Below are 23,086 nucleotides of genomic sequence, written 5' to 3'. Positions count from 1 at the left end.
GTCAGGCTGGAGTGCAGTGGTGCGATCTCAGCTCACTGCAACCTCCGCTTCCTGGGTTCAAGCGATTCTCCTGCCTCAGCCTTTTGAGAAGCTGGGATTACAGGCACCCACCACCACGCCTGGCTAATTTCTTGTATTTTAAGTAGAGACGGGGTTTCACCATGTTGGCCAGGATGGTCTCAGTCTTCTGACCTCATTATCCACCCACCTCGGCCTCCCAAAGTGCTGGGATTACAGGCGTGCGCCACCCCGCCCGGCCCCCTATGCTACATTTCTTACTATCGGCATCATCTCTACCTTGAATTGTTGCAGGATCCTCTTAACTTTTCTTCAGCTCTGTTCTTGTTCTTAGTAATGTTGCTTAAGAGATCCTTCACAAGATCCTGCAGTAGCTACCCATCTCAAAATAAAAACTAACTTCCTCCTTGTCTAAGACCTTGTACACTTTGGACCACCATTTTATCCTTGACTTCAGCTCTTACAGTTCTTCCTCTTACTACTCTGCTCCATCCTGGCAGTTGCTATTCCTTTTGTGTGGAATGTTGTTCTCCCACATACCCACGGGAATCTCTTCCTCCCTCCAGATCTTTCTCAGATATCACCTCTGTGAGGCCTTCCTTGACCGTCTTGCCTGCTTTTTATTCCACCTTTTATACTCTTTCCTTGTCTTATTTTTCTCAGTTGCATGCATCACCTTCTAACATAATGTTAATAACTTTTAAAATTCTGTCTTTACTACTAGCATATAGTACTTGGTAAGTAATATGTACTCAATAGGTATTTGCTGAATGACTGAATGAAATGTTTTTTTTTTTTTTAGACAGAGTCTCTCTCTGTCGCCCAGGCTGGAGTGCAATGGCATGGTCTCGGCTCACTGCAACCTCCACATCCCGGGTTCAAGCACTTCTCCTGCCTTAGCTCCCGAGTAGCTGGTATTACAGGCTACTGCCATCATGCCTGGCTAATTTTTGTATTTTTGTAGACACAGGGTTTCACCATGTTGGCCAGGCTGGTCTTAAACTCCTAACCTCAGGTGATCCGCACGCCTTGGCCTCCCAAAGTACTGGGATTACAGGCAAGAGCCACTGCCCCACCAGAAGTGTTCTAATGTAACTTTTTGAATGCTCTTTTTCTCACTGATTTGGAGTGTTACTTTTACACACTGTATGTTACAAAGATTTTTGTTTGTTTTTTGAGACCTGGAGTCTAACTTTGTCACCCAGGCTGGAGTGCAGTGTTACGATCTCAGCTCACTGCAACCTCTGCCTCCCAGGTTCAAGTGATTCTCCTGCCTCAGCCTCCCAAGTAGCTGGGATTACAGGCAGCTGCCACCACACCCAGCTAATTTTTGTATTTTTAGTAGAGACAGGGTTTCACCATGTTGGCCAGGCCAGTCTCGAACTCCTAATCTCAAATGATCCGCTTGCCTTGGCCTCCCAAAGTGCTGGGATTACACACATGAGCCACCAAGCCCCAGCCTAAACTGAAATCTGGAGACATGGGTTTGAATTCCAATTCTCCTACCAACTAGCAGGTAAACTTGGTTACGTTTCTGTAAAAGAAGATAATACTACCTCCCTCACCAAACTATGGCAAGGTCTGAACGAAATTAGAGACCTCCTGGGTACTAAACACCACACTCAAGTAACAGATTATATTTGAAAGACACTATAGGCTGGTACAGTGGCTCGCACCTGTAATCCCAGCACTTTGGGAGGCCAAGGTGGGCAGATGGCTTGAGAAGAGGAGTTTGAGACCCGCCTGGTCAACATGGCAAAACCCCATCTCTAAAAAAATACAAAAAATTAGCCAGGCATGGTGGTGCACAGCTGTAGTTTCAGCTACTCAGGAGGTTGAGGCTGCAGTGAGCTGAGACTGAGACAGAGTGAGATCCTGTCTCCAAACACACACACATACACATACGTATGCGCATACACATACACACACACACACACACACAAACTTTGCCGGGCCTCATGTCTGTAATTCCAGCACTTTGGGAGGCCGAGGCAGGAGGATCACGACGTCAGGAGTTCAAGACCAGCTTGGCCAAGATGGTGGAACCCCATCTCTACTAAAAATATAAAAATTGGCCATGCATGGTGGCGGGCACCTGCAATCCCAGCTACTCAGGAGATTGAAGCAGAGAACTATTTAAACCTGGGAGGCAGAGGTTGCAGTGAGCCAAGATCGTGCCACTGCACTCCAGCTTGGGAGGCAGAGTGAGACCCTGTCTCAAAAAAAAAAAAAAAAAAAGGTTAAAGCCTACGTTATGTAACACACACCAAAACAAACAAAAAAGTCAAACTCCCAGAAGGGTTAAGGAGATACATCAATTTTTGAACTATAAAAGAGCACATAGAAGAGAAATACATATAAGAGGCCGGGTGCGGTGGCTCACACCTGTAATCCCAGCACTTTAGGAGGCCGAGGTAGGTGGATCACAAGGTCAAGAGATCGAGACCATCCTAGCCAACATGGTGAAACCCCAGCTCTACTAAAAATACAAAAATTAGCTGGGCATGGTGGCGCACACCTGTAGTCCCAGCTACTCAGGAGGCTGAGACAGGAGAACTGCTTGAATCCAGGAGGCAGAGTTTGCAGTGAGCCGAGATCGTGCCACTGTACTCCAGCCTACCAATAGGGTGAGACTCCGTCTCAAAAAACAAAAAAAAAAAAAGCAGAAAAATACATATAAGAATGTTTCCAGGCTGGGCGCGGTGGCTCATGCCTGTAATCCCAGCACTTTGGGAGGCTGAGACGGGCGGATCACCAGGTCAGGAGATCGAGACCATCCTGGCTAACACAGTGAAACCCCGTCTCTACTAAAAATACAAAAAATTAGCCGGGTGCGGTGGCGGTCGCCTGTAGTCCCAGCTACACTGGAGCCTGAGGCAGGAGAATGGCGTGAACCCAGGAGGCGGAGCCTTGCAGTGAGCCAAGACTGTGCCAGTGCATTCCAGCCTGGGCAACAGAGCGAGACTCCGTCTCAAAAAACAAAAAAAAAAAGAATGTTTCCATAATGTTAGGGTGAGGAAGATTAAAAAAACACAAAGCCAAAGGAAAAAATACAAATCTGACTACCTAAAAAATTTAACTCCTGTATGACAATAAATAAATAAAAATGAATGACAAATGAAAAACAAGGGGAGCCGGGCGCGGTGGCTCAAGCCTGTAATCCCAGCACTTTGGGAGGCCGAGACGGGCAGATCATGAGGTCGGGAGATCGAGACCATCCTGGCTAACACGATGAAACCCTGTCTCTACTAGAAAATACAAAAAACTAGCCGGGCGAAGTGGCGGGTGCCTGTAGTCCCAGCTACTCGGGAGGCTGAGGCAGGAGAATGGCGTGAACCCGAGAGGAGGAGCTTGCAGTGAGCTGAGATCCGGCCACTGCACTCCAGCCTGGGTGACAGAGCAAGACTCCGTCTCCAAAAAAAAAAAAAAAAAAAAAAGAAAAACAAGGGGAAAAAAAACCATAGAATTGACAAAAGTAATATGTGGAAAATAAAAGTTCTTATATACAAAATGAGAAAAGACATAAATGAATAGACAGCCTGGGCAACGTGGTGAGTTGCTGTCTCTACTAAAAGCTTAAAAATTAGCCAGCCGTGGTGGCACATGCTTGTGGTCTCAGCTACTGGGGAGGCTGAGGCAGGAGGACTGCCTGAGCCCATGAGGTTGAGGCTGCAGTGAGCTGACTGTAACAGTGCACTCCTGCCTGGGTGACAGAGTAAGATCCTGTCCTTCAAAAAAAAAAAAAAAAAAAAGGATAAAGAATTATAAGTACATATTTCACACGGAAAATACAAATGGCCAATAACCTCATGGAAAAACCAGTGATTCCACTTAAAGGTATCGAGATACCGGTTAACTTCACACATGCAGAGATATGTTTGTGGCAGCAACGTAAAAAAATAAAAAGTTGGAAATAACCTCAAAGCAGCCAGTAAGCACGGGGAGCCACACCTACCGATAGCCAGAGCTACAAAAGAGATACTGTTCAACCACCCAAGCAAGAAGAACAATATGCTGCTGAATTGGTATAATTCAATTTATGTAGAGGAAAGGAGGACCAACGGAAGGACAGATAGAAGAACAAGATTTAAAAAGATGGCATACGCATTTATATGCATTCAAATGCTACACATCAAACACTAAACAGGCTGGGTGCGGTGGCTCACATCTGTAATCCCAGCACTTTGGGAGGCCGAGGCAGGCGGATGTCCTGAGTTCAGAAGTTCAAGACCACCCTGGCCAACAGGGTGAAACCCCATCTTTAAAAAAATAAAATAAAATAAAATACAAAAATTAGCTGGTCATGGTGGCTGGCGCCTGTAATCCCAGCTACCCAGGAGGCTGAGGTGGGAGAATCGCTTGAACCCAGGAGACAGAGGTTACAGTGAGCAGAGATCGTGCATGGGCAACAAAGCGAGACTCAGTCTCAAAAAACAAACAAAAAAACCGCTGAACAAAGACCATCTAGGGCAAAAGCAAGGAAGCATTACACTACCATTTAGGCTTTTTTACAATATATTTATAATTACTTTGGGGAGGTGGTAAAAGTTATTTTTAACTTTGAAAGGATAACTACACCTTAAAATGTTAATGTGTTTTGGTAGAATTATGTTTTTTTCTTTTTATATTTTGTTATTTTTGTTATTAGGAGAAAAAAACTGTATATACGGTATTTTAAAGAGAAAACCCTACCCATATCCTTTAATGTACATGAAAACACCAAAAGCTTACTTAAATTTCTAAAGAATTTTTTTTTTTTTTTTGGTAAAGAAACAAGGTCTTGCTCTACCACCCACGCTAGACTGCAGTGGTATAATCATAGCTCACCGCAATCTCAAACTCCTGGGCTCATGTGATCCTCCAGCCTCAACCTCACACACAACACCTGTTTTGTTTTGTTTTGTTTTGTTTTGTTTTGTTTTTTAAGAGATGGGGTCTTCCTATGTTGCCCAGACTGGTCTCCAACTCCTACCCTCCAGCTATCCTTCCACCTAAGCCTCCAAATCCGCCATCCAGCAATCTTTCCACCTCAGCCTCCGGGATGGCTGGGATTACAAACCACAATGCATAGATCTCTAAATAATCTTTCACAGAAATAGTAACCATAATTCTTCCTTTCTCAAAGAAAGAAACAGACATGAGCATGTCAAGAAAAGAACTAATTTAGAGTTCGGAAGGAAATTTACCCCACTGTAAACATGCATGCGTATCTCTGGGGACTGGGATCTAGTGAACTGTTACTCACTTTGCATCGATTTAGCCTACAATTAATATGTATTTGTCTGATGATATTTAGACAGGATTTTAGGGTAACATTGGCAGCAGCATAGCTTTCCAATCTCTCCCACATAAAAGAGCCATAACTAAGATAGCAAAATCAAAATCCGTGGGCACCATTTACAACGAAATTAGGTAACCAGATCCCCCAACAAACCCCCAGATACTCACATGCAGGACAAACACCAACAACTACAGACTAAAGAAGTAAGCATATGCGGGGCTGGGGAAGTTGACATGGCTGTGACAATAAGTCTAACTACGAGATGAAGCAGCTTGGAGAGGAAGGCAATGGCAGTGAGCAAAGAGAAGAGAATGCAGACTATCTGATAAGAAATAATGGATGCAGGGTTGGGCCCGGTGGCCCATGCCTATAATCCCAGCACTTTGGGAGGCTGAGGCGGGTGGATTACCTGAGGTCAGGAGTTTGAGACCAGCCTGACCAACATGGAGAAACCCCGTCTTTACTAAAAATACAAAATTAGCAGGGCATAGTGGCACATGCCTGTAATCCCAGCTACTCGGGAGGCTGAGGCAGGAGAATCGCTTGAACCTGGGAGGTGGAGGTGGCATTGAGCCGAGATGCGCCACTGCGCTCCACCCTGGGTGACAGAGCAAGACTCTGTTTCAAAAACAATAATAAGAAGAAGAAAATAAGAAAAACTGACAGTGGGAGGAAATAAGGAAGTTACTGAAGTTAATATTTACCTGTGGCAGCCAGATGGACAACAGCACTATAACAGATATCAAGTATATTTTATAGGATGGTATCACAGATACAGGTGGTAAAAAGAACAAGTTGTTTTGGAAAAGCCAAGTTTAATGAGCCTGCAGAACAACCAGTAGGAATTTTTTTAATGTGGATCTAAACATCGCACTAATGACACAGACATAAAGTGAAAGAATAAATACAGCAAAAGGAAGACAAAAACTGCAAATCACAATACTTAAGACTGGAAGAGAAGTAAGTAGCAAAGAGAAGATGGAATAATCAAGAAGTGGTGATGGTAGCTTGTTAGTCAAGAATAAGGACAAAACATAACAAAACATAACATAAGATGCAGGAAAATGAAATAGGCTGAGGACTGAAATGAGGTTTGGGGATCTGGTAAAAGGAGGTTATTTACCTCCTTTTTTTTACGTCCATTTACATCCATTAGCTTATTTATATCCATTTACCTACGATGGCCTAGGGTGAAAATCAGATTTTAATATGTAAGCATAAGGGAAAATAAAAACAAGACCAAGTCAAGAGATGAATAAAAGACATGGCAGTAGCTTGAGAGAGAGGTAAGAAAGGAAATGGACGTTAAGCAATTCTTATAGACCAGGCCTAGTCTTGCAGCCCCTTTGCATACACACATTTGATCCTCAGAAGAATTCTGATGTATGCTCTCCTTTGTACAAAAGAGGAAACTTAAGTTTTAATGCAATTAAACTTGCCCAAGGCCACACAGGATGTATACAGAATTTAAAAACCTAAAAACTGGTCTGTAGGCAAAAAAGTAATATTAGAAAAAAAAAAAAATACAAAGCAGAAAAGTTGAGCCAGTCATGGTGACTGACTCACACCTGTAATCCCAGCACTTTGGGAGGCCAAGGCGGGCAGACCACTGAGGTCAGGAGTTCGAAACCAACCTGGCCAACATAGTGAAACCCCATCTCTACTAAAAATACAAAAATTAGCTGGGCATTGTGGCAGGTGCCTATAACCCCAGCTACTCAGGAGGCTGAGGCAGAAGAATTGCTTGAACCTGGGAGGCAGAGGTTGCAGTGAGCCAGGATAGCATCACTGCACTCCTGCCTGGGCGACAGAGCAAGACTCCATCAAAAAAAAAAAAAAGGGGGCAGAAAATTTGGATTAACTGGTAGAATGACATCCCAGGGATGCCCTGACAAAATTATTTTAAAAATTATGCCCAAGTCATGTGCAGTGGCTCACAACTATAATTCCAGCACTTTGGGAGGCCAAGGCAGAAGGATCGCTTGAGCCCTGGTGTTCGAGACCCTGTCTCTACAATAAAAATAAAAAATTAGCCAGGCATGGTGGTGCAAGCCTGTAGTCCCAGCTACCTGGCAGGCTGAGGCAGGAGGATCACTTGAGCCTGGGAGGTCGAGGCTGCAGTGAGCCGTGATTTTGCCACTATATTCCAGCCTGGGTGGCAGAGTAAGATCCTATCCCAAGAAATAAATAAAATTAAGCCAGGCACAGTGATACATGTCCATAATCTCAGGTACTCAGGAGGCTGAAGCAGGAAGAATCCTTGAGCCCAAAATTTCAAAGTCTGCCTGGGTAACAGAGTGAGACCCCCATCTCAAAAAAAAAATTTAATTAAAAAATTTTTAAAAAATGAAATAGAAAATTTTTACCTAAAGCTATACTATGCTACTTCAGAGAAACTTTGAGCCCAAAGACTAGTCTAATCAAGTGTAACTTTAAAAATAAGTTTTTTCCTGGAAATTCATTTAAAGTAATCTAATAGATGGAGATACCACTACCCTCACATTGTAGTTGAGGACTGAATAGATATTCAAAAAAGTGTTAGCTCCCCGGCTCCTTTAATATTATGTTTGCAAAACTATTGAAATTTTTAAAATAAAATAGAATGTCAGCGCTTCCATTTCTTTAAATTGAGAAATATACAGTTGTTCCTTGGTATATGCAGGGGATTCCTCCCATATATCAAAATCCACACATACTCAAGACCAGCAATCAGCTCTCCATATACACTATTCTTGCATCCCATGAATACTGTATTTTCCATCCAAGTTTGGAGAAAAAAATCCACATATAAGTGGACCCATTCAGTTCAAGTCTGTGTTGTTCACGGGTCAAAGGTACTCCCAATTGTTAACAGTGATTATTTCCTGGTATAAGACTACAGTGGCTCACTTTACACAATATACTTAACTTTTGAGGCCAGACACGGTGGCTCATGCCAGTAATCCCAGCGTTTTGGGAGGCCAAAGTGGGAGGATCACCTGAGACCAGCAGTTTGAAATCAGCCTGGGCATCATCGTGAGAAACTCCGTCTCTACAAAAAGTACAAAAATTAGCCAAGAGTGGTGGTGAGTGTCTGTAGCCGTAGCTACCCGGGAGGCTGACATGGAAGGATCGAGGCCAGGAGTTTCAGGCTTCAGTGGGCTATGATGGCACCACTGCACTGCAGCTTGAGTAGCAAAGCAAGACCCTGTCTCAAGAAGTAAATAAATAACTTTTGAATTTCTTATAACAAACATTACTTTTCCAACAAGAAAAATAATCAAGATGGTTTTTTTTTTTTTTTTTTTTGAGACGGAGTCTCACTCTGTCGCCCAGGCTGGAGTGCAGTGGCCGGATCTCAGCTCACTGCAAGCTCCGCCTCCCGAGTTCACACCATTCTCCTGCCTCAGCCTCCCAAGTAGCTGGGACTACAGGCGCCCGCCACCATGCCCGGTTAATTTTTTGTATTTTTAGTAGAGATGGGGTTTCACCGTATTAGCCAGGATGGTCTCGATCTCCTGACCTCGTGATCTGCCCGTCTCGGCCTCCCAAAGTGCTGGGATTACAGGATTGAGCCACTGCGCCCGGCCAAGATGATTATTTTATACAGATGTGAAATCAATTCCTGAGAAAAATTTCCATATCAAGATGGTCACTTCCCTGAAATAACTATGAAAACAAGCCAAAAATTAAATAAATATCTTTTAAATTACATTAGAATTTAAACAAAAATGTATATGGTAGCTTAGGTGGACAGTTGATTTATTTGTATTTAATTATTTAAGCAACTGACAATTTCCAGGAGTTAGGGTACCTAAGAAACTAAGTTTAAGTAAATGACATGTCAGTAAATCCTGTGTGCAAAGTGTACATATCACATTGAATACACGGGAGGAAGACCAGGACAAAGAATGGCTTACTTACCAATAATTATGAAATAAGCTCTGAAAGGTCTTTTTTTTTTTTTAATATTACAATAGTGACATGGCAACTCCCATTAATTCAGTAATATCCATTTAATCAAATAATGACACTCATAAGCTGTAAGTAAATTACCATATACTATCACTACTATCTTTGGAATGCTGAAATTAATTCACTTCCTTGACATGTGGATAAGCAAGGATGACAGATACAACACTTAATGAATTCCATAATCAAGAGAATAATATTGCCTTGGCATATACACTAGAAAAAATTCACTATACACATCATCATAATGTTCATAAAACAGGTCATCTTTTAGTATAAAATTTCAAGTTGTAGCCTCTCTTCCCCGTATGACAGCCTTCTTTCTTTCCACTCTCCTCTGTCCTTCCATCTTCCCTTCCAGAGGCTGTGGAAACAGCCAGCTGCAATTTATTGCAGGTGATATAACCAAGAAGCTAGAGAGAAAAGAGGTAGAGACTGGAGTAAGCCGGGGGTAACTGCATCCAGCCAATTCTCAAGTAGGAGCAACTGAAGCAGAGTGGTTAAGGAGGTGTGCAGTGAGGACAACTATGTTCCTAAAGAGGCCATCTGGTCAGTTATTACAAGATAAAGATCATAAGCAGCACCAAAAACAGGAACACAGCAAACGACGAAAGAACAGGCAGGCTCAGAGCTAACCATTTAATGAAGCAACACTGGCCGCGGCACTCTACCCATCAAGGTTTAGGAGCTGAGGGATTTGCAGTCTTGCTCTAAGTCTGCACATATGAGAAAAAAGGGCTATTTTTTTTTTAAATGCATGTAATGTTAAAAGGCAGCTGAGTGAGATAAATAGAAAGGTATGGGGAGAAAAAAAAACACATAAGGTGGGGTACAGTGGTTCACACTTATAATCCCAGCACTTTGGAAGACTGAGGCCGGCAGATAGCTTGAGTGCTTGAGCCCAGAAGTTTAAGATCAGCCTGGGCAACACGGCAAAATCCCATCTCTACAAAAATTAGCTAGGCATGGTGGCATGCAACTAGTCTCAACTACTCAGGAAGCCTAAGTGGGAAGATTACGAGCCCAGGAAATTGAGGCTGCAGTAAGCCATGATAGCACCACTGCATCCTAGCCTACGTGACAGCAAACCCTGTTTCAAAAAAAAAGACTAACATAGGCCTTCCCCTCCCTCTAAAACAAACCAGAAACTAGCTCAGTCACTGAATGTGTCCCAGGCATTATCTAACCTGTCTGTGTAAATGAGTGGGTACTTTTAGAATCCGTGATTAGAAAGGTCTTCTCCGGCTCTAAAATTTCCTGAATCTAATGGATTTAATAATATATATCACACGTGTCACATAGGATGTAGTTACCTTTCTATGTTATGTAAGTTACCATTCGATGGTATGTTACTCCTCGAGAGAGTATAATATAAATAAGAGCACAGAGAATCACAGCCCAGCATCAATACACACCATACTTCACCATCGTTCATCAAATCTTCTTAAGAAACAAATCCTCAACGGCCGGGCGCGGTGGCTCAAGCCTGCAATCCCAGCACTTTGGGAGGCCGAGACGGGCGGATCACCAGGTCAGGAGATCGAGACCATCCTGGCTAACCCGGTGAAACCCCGTCTCTACTAAAAAATACAAAAAACTAGCCGGGCGAGGTGGCGGGCGCCTGTAGTCCCAGCTACTCAGGAGGCTGAGGCAGGAGAATAGCATGAACCCGGGAGGCGGAGCTTGCAGTGAGCTGAGATCCGGCCACTGCACTCCCGCCTGGGTGACAGAGCGAGACTCCGTCTCAAAAAAAAAAAAAAAAGGAAACAAATCCTCACAATATCTTTCTTTGAAGGAAGTCATAACAACAAAAAACAATGCCTGAAATCAAATCAAACCATCATGCTTCACTTTAAGCACATTGAGAGATGGGGAATGTGCTTTGTTCACTTGTGAATTTGATTGTGCTTCCATTGTGCTTCTTTCTACAGGACATATTCTAATGGTATTATACTTTTCTAATTTTCAACAGTCTAAATAAGTTTTCTAAATGATATGTGTTTCATATTCCACTTCAAAAAATATAGGTACAGACAAGGCAAAAAAGTGAAAATAATCCAGGGAGGGGGTCAGTTTCTACACAGAAAAACCTATCTACGCTGAACGTCAGCCTTATCACTTAGACTAAGAGCCACCTAGTGGCAAGTGTTATATATTACCAAATCTGCTCAAGCCATATTCACCCAGAAAATAACATTCTGGCAGATGGTAGGTGCTCCACAATTGTGCAAGGTAAGTAAAATAATTGTTCCTTTTCTTATGAAGCTCACTGACAGATTAGACAATCAATTACACATAAATGTATATAACTGCAGAACAATGTTAAGTGTAACAGAAGTATGCAAAAATAAGCATCCGGCATTTATTAAAGACCTACAATAAGCACAACACCGTGTTAAGAAGGTTCTCTTAAATCTGTTCACCTTACTCAGAACTTTTCCTTTTCTGATTTTTTTATCACCCAGGTTTTAATTTCAGGTTTTTTCCTACCCTCCTTTCTGATGGGGATGTACCCCACTCCCATCTTATCCTTTAAATTCTACACTTCAGAAAAGGGGTAAGGAGAACCTATTTATTGAGCACCTACTATTACCAAAACTAAGCTAGGCATTTTCTATCTCTTATCTTATTAATCCTCACATCGATACCATGAAGTATTATTTTCTTCCATTTTTTAGACAAAGGAAAAGATCTAGCTTAAGTGAAATGCTCATAGCCACAAACTTATTTTAGTGACTTACAGTACAATTATTCCAAAGCTCCCTATATTACCCTGCCTCAAAAAGAGCTTCTTGACCTATTCATTCCTAGTCCCACCACCAAAATCAGATTTTGATTATATTTATCTTATGGTGTCCACCAATTCCAATCTATTTTACAATGTTTACATCCAGCCTGACCTCATCTTAAAACCTTCAATGCCACCAGGAAAAGTGGCTCACACCTGTAATCCTAGCACTTTGGGAGTCTGTGGCATGTGGATCACCTGAGATCAGGAGTTCGAGACCAGCCTGACGAATATGGAGAAACCCCATCTCTACTGAAAATATAAAATTAGCCGAATGTGGTGGCGCATGCCTGTAGCCCCAGCTACTCAGGAGGCTGAGGCAGGAGAATCACTCGAACCCGGGAGGCAGAGGTTACGGTGAGCCGAGATCGCGCCATTGGCCATTGCACTCCAGCCTGGGCAACAGAGCAAAACTCCGTCAAAAAAAAGCCTCAATACCCTACCCCATCCTCTGCATCCCTGATTAATATTCAAATAATCACCTTAGGCCATCCGTAATCACACCACATTGGGAAACCAAGGCAGAAGGATCACTTGAGCCCAGGAGTTCTGGACCAGGCTGGAAAACACGCAAGGCTATCTCTACAAAAAAAATGTTTTAAATTAGCTGGGGTTGCTGGCGCACACCTGGGTTTGGTGGCGCACACTTATAGTCCTAGCAATTGGGGAGGCTAAGGCAGGAGGATCCCTTGAGCCCCGGATGCTGACGCTGCAGTGAAGTATGACTGTGCCACTGTATTCCAGGCTGAGCAACAGAGAGATGAGACTGTCTCTAAAAAACACCAACCAACCAAAAAAAACCAAATAATCTGTTTAGCACTCAAGATCTTCCAAGAGGCTCCCAATCACTCTTCCAGTTTAATTTCCCATCACTCCCTATCAACTCTCACCTTTTCTATGAACTCCCCTCCAACTGAAGATAATCATTCACATCTGTGTTCCCACCAACACTAAATATCTGTTACAGCACTTGTCATAATCTCCCTTACACAATAATTGCCTGTGTACTCTCTACCAAGTCATGAGCTTCACCAAACCATTTCTTAGCCATCTTTATAAGACCAGTACAAACAGTGTCTTATACCTAATAAGTGTTCAACTGCTTATTTAATAAATATATTGTTTTTAAAACAGTACTAAAAGGAGAGCCACTAAAACATGGTTATACTATTAACATTTTCCTTAACACCGTTCCTACATATCTTAGGACCCAAATGTTTCTGCTTACTCCAAATGATGTGTATGGATTAGGAGCTTTGTACAGAACTAGGTAATTTTTTGCATGAAAAATTTTATCACTCAAATTTTTAAAAAAATTTTTTTAAAAAGGTGTGAAAAAATATGCTGGCAAAATCAGGCACAATCTTAGCAGATCTGCAGTTTTCCAAAAGGGAACATATACCTTTGTTCTATTTATGCAAACCAGTCTAAAGCTAGTATGTGCTGGAGGAAATTAAGCTATTCCATAATAAGCTATTCACATTATTTAAAAAAAAAAATCTACATTATATTTCATAAAGCAATACTGTACTTCTGTAACAAAATCTTTACCATACTTATAAAAAAGTTTTATAGAGTGAAAAATTTTTCTTCTTTTGGGACAGGGTCTTGCTCTGTCACCCAGGCTGGAGTGCAGTGGCATGATCACCATTCAGTGCAGCCTCAAACTCCTGGGCTCAGGCAACCCTCCTGCCTCAGCCTCCCAAAGTGCTGGGATTACAGGCCTGAGCTACTTCGCCCAACATTAAATATTTTTTCTCTTGTTATGTAACCTTTTTATGAGAAACTATTCTTATTCACTTACAACTCTGATTATCATCTCATTAACAATGCATTAGCTCTTATGCTGAGACTACTGAATACAAAAAAAAAAAAAAACACCTCCAGGGTTGATTTTCTAAGTGTATTCCGCTTCACATCAAATAGATGCAGCTTTCACTGCAAAGCTCTTGCAACTCAGAATGCCTTAAAAAAAATGTGTTTTCTATATTTTATTTTTTGTAAACTTAAAATAGTATAAATATTCCCAAGATTGCCATAAACTTCACCAATATGACGAAAAGCTCTCATACTTATCACTATGCATTGTCTCAACACAACAAAATTACACAAATATCTATACAGATAGGTAATTACTACCACTTACAGTGCCTGTGACACCTTCCCCAACCTCCTACAGTAAATGTGACATGTTCGGGAAATACGTTACCCTTTTTAGACCGTTAGGATATCATTTAATTCAATTAAGCAGCAGGTCCAATGAGGCATAAGCAACACCATGATGTTGTGCCAGGCCTAAGAGGCATACAGAACTGTGGGCAGGATAAGTGTCTGAGAGATAGTAGCAGCTAGACATTCAACATTCCTACATTGTTACAGCTACCCAAGCAGAGAAGAGAGCAGTAAGAAGTAGACCCCAAAAAGCTGGGGGTGACTCAATGACAACATCTGTGGTCAAGCAGTAATTTAACAAATGTCTGCTTAAAATGCCAAAGCACATATTTCAAGCGTTGCGGTCCTCTGCACCAAATACACTGTTGCCTTCCTAAAACATGACCCACAAAACCACGGCTTGCAGTCTAAAAAGTCCATCTTGAGCTCTGCTCAAGATGAAAAGTTACCAGAGGAAACTGATTCTTATAGTAATTAAAATATTTGTATAGAATGCTTTACTGTTTACAAGTCACTTACACATACACTGTTTCATTTGACCTTATAATTTCACAAAATTTACGTTGACAGTCACAATGTGCCTGACAGATAAAATATAATTACCATCCCCTATTTTACAGAGGTAGAACCTGAAGTTTAAAGAAATTATCTGTGAGTAATATGTCCCTGAGACCTGAGTCTCCCTGTAGATTATCAACTTATTATTTGGTTCTATGGCATGGATTCCCCAAAAAGCAGTCTACAGTGTTCTATGGTATAATCTAATGCACATCCCTAGCCATCTAGTACGGAAAACACTTAAAAATACTGGAATCTTTTGATAAACACTGACAGCCAATAATATAAAAAACAAAAGTGAAATTTAAACTTGTCAGTTTTGTACAAATATAATGTAGTATTTTCTAATAATCAAAAAACAAAAACTTTTGCCCAAGAGCCTTGCTATAATGTTCTCAGGGGTTATGAGACTGCTTGTGGCTGAAAATATCAATTCTTCTGGGTACTTCCGCAATCACTCCTTATAGAACCAAAGTCAAATACCTATATATAAATTATACATATATATGAATTAGACACACATATACTGTATACAAACACACAATTATAAAATTGTGCCACATGAACCATGTTTCATCAAGATTTCAAAGCACTGTGTCCTACATTCAAAACTTTTTGCTGAGTCTCTATCATGTGATAGACAATCTTCTAAGTGTAAGAATATAAATGCTACCTGCCACCAAATAACAACATTTGCATGTGAAAATTACAACTTAGTATCATGCTTCCAAGAGAATTACATACAGCATTTAATACTGTATTAAATATATAGTATTTATACAGCCAGGCACCAAATGTAGTCTGACAGATCTGGTTAGAATATTCCCTTAGTCTTGAGAAATAACCTACTAAGGGCCATTACTTTTCATACACAAGAAGGTGTTAAGCCGCTGGGCTCATGCAGAATATACTTAAATATGACTGGAGCACTGATTATGGAGAGAAAATGGCAAACAACTCAGCTGGAGAAGATGAAAATGAAATAGTTATGGAGGATCCTATGTGCCACATTAGCTAACATCTTTTGAGCGCTTGCTACGTGCCAGGAATTCTGCTAAATGCTTTCATACATTATTTCGTTTAATCTTCACAACAACTTTCTGAGTTAGGAATAATTACCTTGCAACTGATAAAGAGATTAACTTGTCAATGTTACAGGAGTTTAAGTGGCAGGGGTTTTAAGTGCCAGAGTCAGACCTGGAACCCAGTTCAGATTAAATACTAAATGTGAGCTCAGAACCCTCCACTCTGTTGCCTCTCTTAATGAAAGCTGCTAGGGGGAGCCATTGAAAGGTTTTTAGATTAAGCAGTGATCAGATTTGCTCTTTAGAAAAACTGCTCTGCTACATGTGGAAGCTGGATAAAGGTGGTGACTCGAGAAGCAGAAAGAGGCTGTCAGTACGTCGCAGTAAACCAGGTGAGAAATGACAGCATGAACTGTGGCAGTGAGGATAAGAGAAACAGATACAAGAGATTTTTTAGAAGGAAAAATGATCAGTTCTCAGTAATTAAATGTAAAGGTTGGTGAGAGAGGAATCAGGAATCATGGCTTTGGGAACCAAATGGCATATGGTATCATCTACCAAGAACAGAGAAGCAACAGGTTTCATTCAGTCAATAAGTATCTACAGAGTGTTCCTCAAATGCAAAACACTTTTCTAGGGCCAAGAGTCAAATCTGAAATTATAGTCATGGTTATTAGAAATTATTAAGAGCAAATAACAAAGCACTAGCAAATATAAGGCATATTTTAAATTAATCACTGCTATTAACAGACTTAGCTTAGAGTCCAGTGAAAGCATGTTGTACTACCATTTGTTAAATATTACTACATGCAGGCCAGGCATGGTGGCTCACCCTGTAATCCCAGCACTTTTGGAGGCCAAGGTGGGCAGATCCCTTGAGGTCAGGAGTTTGAGATCAGCCTGGCCAACATGGCGAAACCCCATATCTACTAAAAACACAAAAATTAGCCAGGTGTGATGGTGCACGCTTGTAATCCCAGCTACTCAGGAGGCTGAGGCAGGAGGATCGCTTGAACCCAAGAGGTGGAGGTTGCAGTGAGCTAAGATTGTGCCACTGAACTCCAGCCTGATGACAGAATGAGACCCTGTCTCAAAAAATAAAATAAAATAAATAAATAAGATATTGCTACATGCAGAAAACAAGAGGAAAGCATCCCATAATTTTATGTTATTACATTTGAGTCTGACAGAACTTCAATCTTTCACACCACACACATACACACACACACACACACACACACACGACACATCACCCTGTAATTTGTTTTACTTGTCTCTCTCCCTGTAAGTTTACGGGGAGCAGGAATAAAGGTATCTGTTTTATTACCCATACTATAATATATATTTGGGATTTTTAAAAATCCCACTATTGCTACTGTGTCTTGCCAATAATTTAAAAACCTCCTATTTGACTTCCTATAAAATATGACCTACTTCACATTAGTTTATTTCAGCAACAATTCGTAGACCTTCCCCACAGTTTTCATCCAAGGATGCTCTCTGCGAACCTTAAGGCATAGCAATCCTGTGCAGATGTGGCAAGTTATTATAATTCCCATTTTACTACACAGTTAGGAAACTGGCCCAGGGGAAGTAGAGTAACTTGGAAATAATCACAAAGCCAGATGCCAAAAATAACAACTTTTAGTCAATCCATGAGAAAATACTGCCCCTAGTTGAAATAACATGAAATTTAGTATTAGGAGGAAGCAAAATGCAAAATAATGTTTTAAAGCCAAGTCCTGGATTTTATTTCTAAAAATGAACAGAAGAATGAGATGTGTAAGAACTTAAAAAACAAAACAATTTTTTCCTAATGCCTTACCCATCAAGGGTGCCAAAGGTTATTTAATGAATTACATCTGGCAAGAATGGCCTTTCAACCAAACCAATTTTGATCTTACCCACTTAAAAAAAAAAATTGACAGAAATCCGTTGGTATAGGACTATAGGTAATTTTTTAAACAAATCTAACTGCTTAAAATCTAAAGCCTACAAGTGTATATTTTGAACAGTACAGATTTGAAAATACTGCAAGTCTCGTTTTCTGAAAATATAATCACAGATCCATCAGCAATATGCATGGATAATAAAATTTAAAGTTTTAATAGTTAATACCCAGAATGAAAGTTCTCCAGCCACAACTCATCCAGATTTCGAAATATGCTGCTGTTATAATTTAATTAAAAGCAGTTTTATTTCACCACAAAGTAAAAGTCTTACACGATTTAGAAAGAAAAACGCAACTCAAATGGTAAAAGCGCTTTTATCATGTCTGTGTAATCATTCTACAGGTACAAGTCAGAGCAAAATACCCTCCATTATTACACAGTATTTACACTTTGCTCCCAGTCAGAAAACCAGTGAGCTTAAGATTTTACCTTCAAAAGAATCATTATGTACAAGAACAAGTAAGGGAGACATAAGATTATTGGTAAAACCCACTCATGCGACCCAGACTGCAGATTTTCACAAAAAAAACTTAAGTATCAATCATGAAACCATGGTTTTCCATTAAATAAAACTCAAACTACTAATTCTAATCACAGCCAGAAAAAAAAAAACTTTCCAATGCTCCAATACTCGTTAGAGTAGATCTCATATGTTCTCTATAAACAACACTTTACTATTGTAGAACTTCAGTTTGTAAATGAAATGACACTCCAAATGATTTTATGTGTAACATACCTTCTAAAAGTAGAGACCAACTAGTAGTAACAAACAAACTCTTGAAGAATATATTCAGCATAGTAATCCTGGTAAATATAATAACTCTTATTCCTAGCACGAGAATAACTCATTAAAAGACATCACACCACACCCCCCACCCCCATTCACACAACCCCAAGCTTTTAGCATTACCAGAACAGTAAGAACACTTCAAGGGTCCTTTAATACTAGGAAGTGTCTTTAAAATAATCTCACTACAGGCTATTACATATATATAATATACATCTTTACGTATACTTTTTACTGCATTTGATTAATATCTTCCACAAAGATCCTAGAAGCAGTATTCATCAATCAGAAACTGCACTCTTCGGTGCTGTCCTCATTTCAACCCCAGTGATGGGACAGAAGGGTTGTCACGCATCCACAGAGCAGCAAAAACGCACATAACTGTAAACCATCTAATGATTAAGAAAAAGTAAAACATTTATATAAAATTCCCAAGCGGAATGCCTCTCCTTTTCCTTATGAGGCAGGAGTTTCTGATAAATTCTAAATCCAGATTTCTAGAAAATGCTGAAATTCTCCGCCCCAACACTCACAAGTTTTTAACATGGAAATTCACTCAACTCCTACTCACACGCCAAATGAATATCCATTGTGGATATCTGAAACTATTCTCAAACACTAACAGAAAAACACATATATACATCTTGAGCCTCCTTCTAACCGTCCTACGATACCCTCCAATCATCCTCAGGCAACCTAGATGCAAAGCTTCGACAGACAGCTGCCCTTGGCCTAGGCCGTCAGGAACCAGGAGGGGGGCGGGGGCCGGGGGCCGGGGGACGCAAGAACCACCAAGAGACCAGACCTTTTTCCAGGGCTACTGTTTCCAAGCAAAACAACCCACGGCACTAAAGAGACGGCGATGAAAATTGAAGACGCTTTAATCCCGAAAGAAAGGGGTGGCGATGGGGGGACGGGGGGGGCGAGAAAGCCCGAGAAAAAGGGGTGCGGAGGAGGAAACTAAGTATCCCATGCATCTTTCAGACCCACAAAACAACAACAAACCGTAGAGTCTGTGTGCACTTAGAAGCAGCAGATGGAGTCCCCGGGGCTGAGACAGTTCAGCAGACGTACACCGGGGGTAGTGGATAAATCAACCGATGACGGGAGAGGAAGGGGGTGCCGAGAGAATAAGCCCATGGATGGGGGAGACAACGCCTCGGGGGGAATCCAGGACCGTAGAGAAAGGTGAGAGAGGACCCACAGGAGAAAGACAATAGAAGAACAATTAAGGCAGGAATCTGGTGCCCGGGCTGTGGCAGGTCACTGGGCTACCGACAAGAGTGGGGCACAACAAAGGGGCACGGGAGGAAGGACAGCGGAGGGGAGGAGATGGAAAGAGGATGCGGGGCGCCACGGGTCGGACAAAGCGCCCAAGGCGGCGAAACAAAGGGCCGGGGGTAGAGAGTCGCGGGGGGCAGCGGGGAAAGACAAAGCGCCCGGGGCCGGGGGCACTAGCGGGGCGAGGCGGCGACAACGGCCGCGAGGAACAAAGCTGCACGGGGCCCCCAGGCAGGGCCCGCTGGAGGCGCGCGGGAGGCACGGCGCCCGAGGGCCCCGCGCGACCGGCCGCACTCACGCCCGCACCCGCCGGCCTCGCCGCCGCCTCCCGCCCTCACGCGCCGGAGCCCGAGCCACGGCAGCGCAGAGGCAGCGCACGGTCACACGCCGCAGCCGCAGCCGCCGCCGCGCTCGGCGCACGCGACGCCGCCCCCGCGGGCCCCCGGACGCCAAGCGCGCTGCGGCCCCCGAATCCGCCGCTCGCCGCGGGCTGCCAGACGCCCGCAACTTTCCCGGTTCCCAGCGCTCCGATTCCCTCAGACTTACCCTGTCACAACAGGCGCCATCTTCCACAAACTCTCGCCAAAACTCCAACCCTCGCGAGATTCCCCCCGACGCCTTCCCTGGTCCCTCTCCCCCGCCCCTTCCCTTTTTCCTCACTCCTCGATTCCACCCAGCCCCCGCGCTCCCTTTCCCCTCGCCGCCGCCGCGAAGAGCCAGACGCCTCGCGCCGCCCGCAGAGTAGGGGATCCTGCTCGCTGCCTCCCTTGGAAACCTACCCAAGCGATGGAGCATGCGCAGGCGGCTCCTCCGCGGGCGAGCCCTCCGTGTGGTCCATGGGGAGCGCTCCGGTTATCCAGGTTTTGGGACGCGCCTTGAGGGACGTACGTGGAGACTGAGGAAAACCGGAGGGGATTACTACGGGGACGGGGAATGGAGGGGTCAGGAGGCGGGGCCGAGGAGAAGGGAGGAGGGGTCCTGGGAAAATGGGCCGCGTTTCACAGGCCTAGATGAAACACCTCCTCAATGGGTGTTTTCCAAGCGGCTTCCCGCTCACTCTGGGTTCCCAGCTCCTTTCATTCATTCAAACGTTCCCTGGGCGCCTCCTTTATGCTAATTTCGGCGTTAGGTGCAGGAGCGTCAGAGGTGCCTGGGGTTCGGGCAAGTGACACGTCGGGAACTGTCTTCATTCATTACACCCCCATGCTAATAAGGAGGCCCTTCCAAAGCTCCGCAAACGGAAAACTTTTGCAGTTGAGCTCTCTCGGCTTAGCGTTCTCCTTAGGTGTGAAATGAGGTCAAGTCAAGGCCTCTGGCAAAGACACCCCTAATGGCCACCTCGCAGACACACGCCAGGGCGCGGAGTAGTTCTCTCCGGAAAACTGCCTTGGAATTGAGAGCCACATTCTCCCACCTCCGAGTCGGGCCAGAGGCCCTGATCAAAGCTCTTGCAGCTCGCGTGCCACATGGCCTCTCTAAGACCCCATCGCAGCCGCCACCGTGTGTGAGCCCAGGTGTGTGTTGAGGCCACTACTGCACAGGGAACCGGGCCACCCGAGGGCCTGGCACAGCCGAAGACGCTGCCGGCTGCCCGAATCGCGCTTCAGGCGGCCTGATCCCGGAAGCCCCCGGGCGAACCTGGCCCCGCCGGGCATTGAACAGCAAGGTGCAGAGCCCGAACCCCGCCCCCTCCTCCTACCTGCAGCCCCCCATTTTCCCCCTCCTTTGCCCTTTCCTTTCCTAGAGATTCCCAATCCAGCACTGCCTCCCGCAGGGAGCCCCAAAACCCGGAGAACTGGAATTCGCCGCCCGAAACCTGCTGAAGGCGCTGCAGGATTGGCGCGGCCGGCGCGAGCGGCACTGCGCATGCACCCAATGCGGGCAGTCGCGTCTCACGCTACACCTCCTTCCCACCGCCTTCCACTACTCGGCTCAGACACAACACGGCCGTGGGAAATTTCCTAAACCTCGCGAGAACGTGCCCCCTGTTGCCTAGGCTTTCGCTCCAACTCTCGCGGAGCCAAGGGAGGACAGGTGTTTGTTTAGAGCAGGTCCGGGCGCTGTTCGTGCCGCGCGTGCCCGGGCGGCGGGCGGCGGGCGGCGGGCGCGGGCGGGGTGGGAAGGGAGCGGCTCGCCGCGGAGGCGGGGCGGGAAGGCGCGTGGCGGGGAGCACGGGGCGGAGGGCGGCGGGGAAGGAGACGCGACGTCTCGCACACACGCACACGCCCTGTGACGCTGGATGGAAGACAAGGGGTGGGGAGCCTCGAAGGGAAGAAGGGGAAGCCAGGAGGTTGGAAGTCGCTCCCAGTGCGGAGAGTGAGAGGTCAGGCTCTAGGGCAGGAGGAGCCCCAGGCCGATCTCCCGGAGAGGTTTCCTGTCGCCCTCCACAAGCCTGGTACTTTCCTAAAATGTGTTAGACGCCGCGCCCCCCGCCTCCGGGAGCTGAGAGACAGCCCCCAGAGTCGGGTTTGAGTCATGCCTTGAGTCACCTAGTCTGGCCACCACTTCGCTTATTTTGAAACAAGTTCTGATTCCTTAGCTACTCTACTTTAGCAATTAGTTGTTTTCTTTCTAATCTACCCGCTGGCCCTGTGAGCTGGTTAGAAAAATAAATAAATAAACAGCTCTGCGCTCTTGCATTGTTGCCTTGTATAGATTCTTGCTCCCGTTTAAGGACACGATTCTTAAAATTTCTTCTCAGTCTCTTCTTAACCTTTTGAAGTAATCTAACAAATCAGTTTCTGTTCTGTTTTTTCCTCCCACTAATACGGCTTTTTTGCTTTCCTTCACCTTTCCGTATTTTTGTTGCAGTATCCCATTTTACGTATTGCTGCGGCAGGTGCTATAGTAACTGCTGTTTTAAATGCATCCCTTCCTTTTGGATCATTTATCCAGTGAGTTCCTGATTACATTCTTCAATCAGCCACATTTCAGATTGGCCCTGATGTGGTTTCTGTACTAGCCTTAGCCCAGCATTATCTAGGAACCAGTGTCTTCCTGCTGATGTCACAGCCTCGCAAATGTAGAGTTGAATTGAATTTTGGTATTTGGAGAACAGTGAGTTCTCTAGTAGGAGGAAACCCAGCTTTTTAAGTTGTTTTCAAGGTTTTAGGGGGGTGTGTGTGTGTGTTTGCCTATTCTTTTGATTATATAATCATGCGGAAAACAGATTTAAAAGCATTTAGTGCAATATCTCAGTGCAAGTCTGGTTTGGAACAGGATAGCTCAGGAGGAGGAGAAAGCCTTTGGTGCACATATTCCTTGGAGCTGGCA

At 43.9% G+C, this 23,086-nt stretch overlaps 1 protein-coding gene across 5 annotated transcripts in view; it reads right to left on the bottom strand.

Moving 5' to 3' along the window:
* RBPJ (recombination signal binding protein for immunoglobulin kappa J region) overlaps positions 1-21,690 on the bottom strand; it is a 114,716-nt gene extending 93,026 nt beyond the window's left edge. Inside the window, exons 1-2 of one of the 5 annotated variants that reach the window (XM_025384967.1) lie at positions 21,513-21,684; positions 20,593-20,708 (exon numbers count right to left, since the gene is read on the bottom strand). In XM_025384967.1, the coding sequence (XP_025240752.1) occupies positions 20,593-20,651 (59 nt within the window). In that variant the 5' untranslated portion in view covers positions 20,652-20,708; positions 21,513-21,684. Of the gene's footprint in view, positions 1-19,537; positions 20,088-20,359; positions 21,067-21,512 lie in introns of those variants that run through there. The other 4 variants (XM_025384971.1, XM_025384968.1, XM_025384969.1 and 1 more) reach the window with 4 other exon arrangements.
* Positions 21,691-23,086: the final 1,396 nt, after the last annotated feature.

The sequence above is a fragment of the Theropithecus gelada genome, chromosome 5 (assembly GCF_003255815.1).
Source record: "Theropithecus gelada isolate Dixy chromosome 5, Tgel_1.0, whole genome shotgun sequence".
Classification (NCBI taxonomy): domain Eukaryota; kingdom Metazoa; phylum Chordata; class Mammalia; order Primates; family Cercopithecidae; genus Theropithecus; species Theropithecus gelada.
This window is presented reverse-complemented; position numbering and strand designations above follow the sequence as displayed.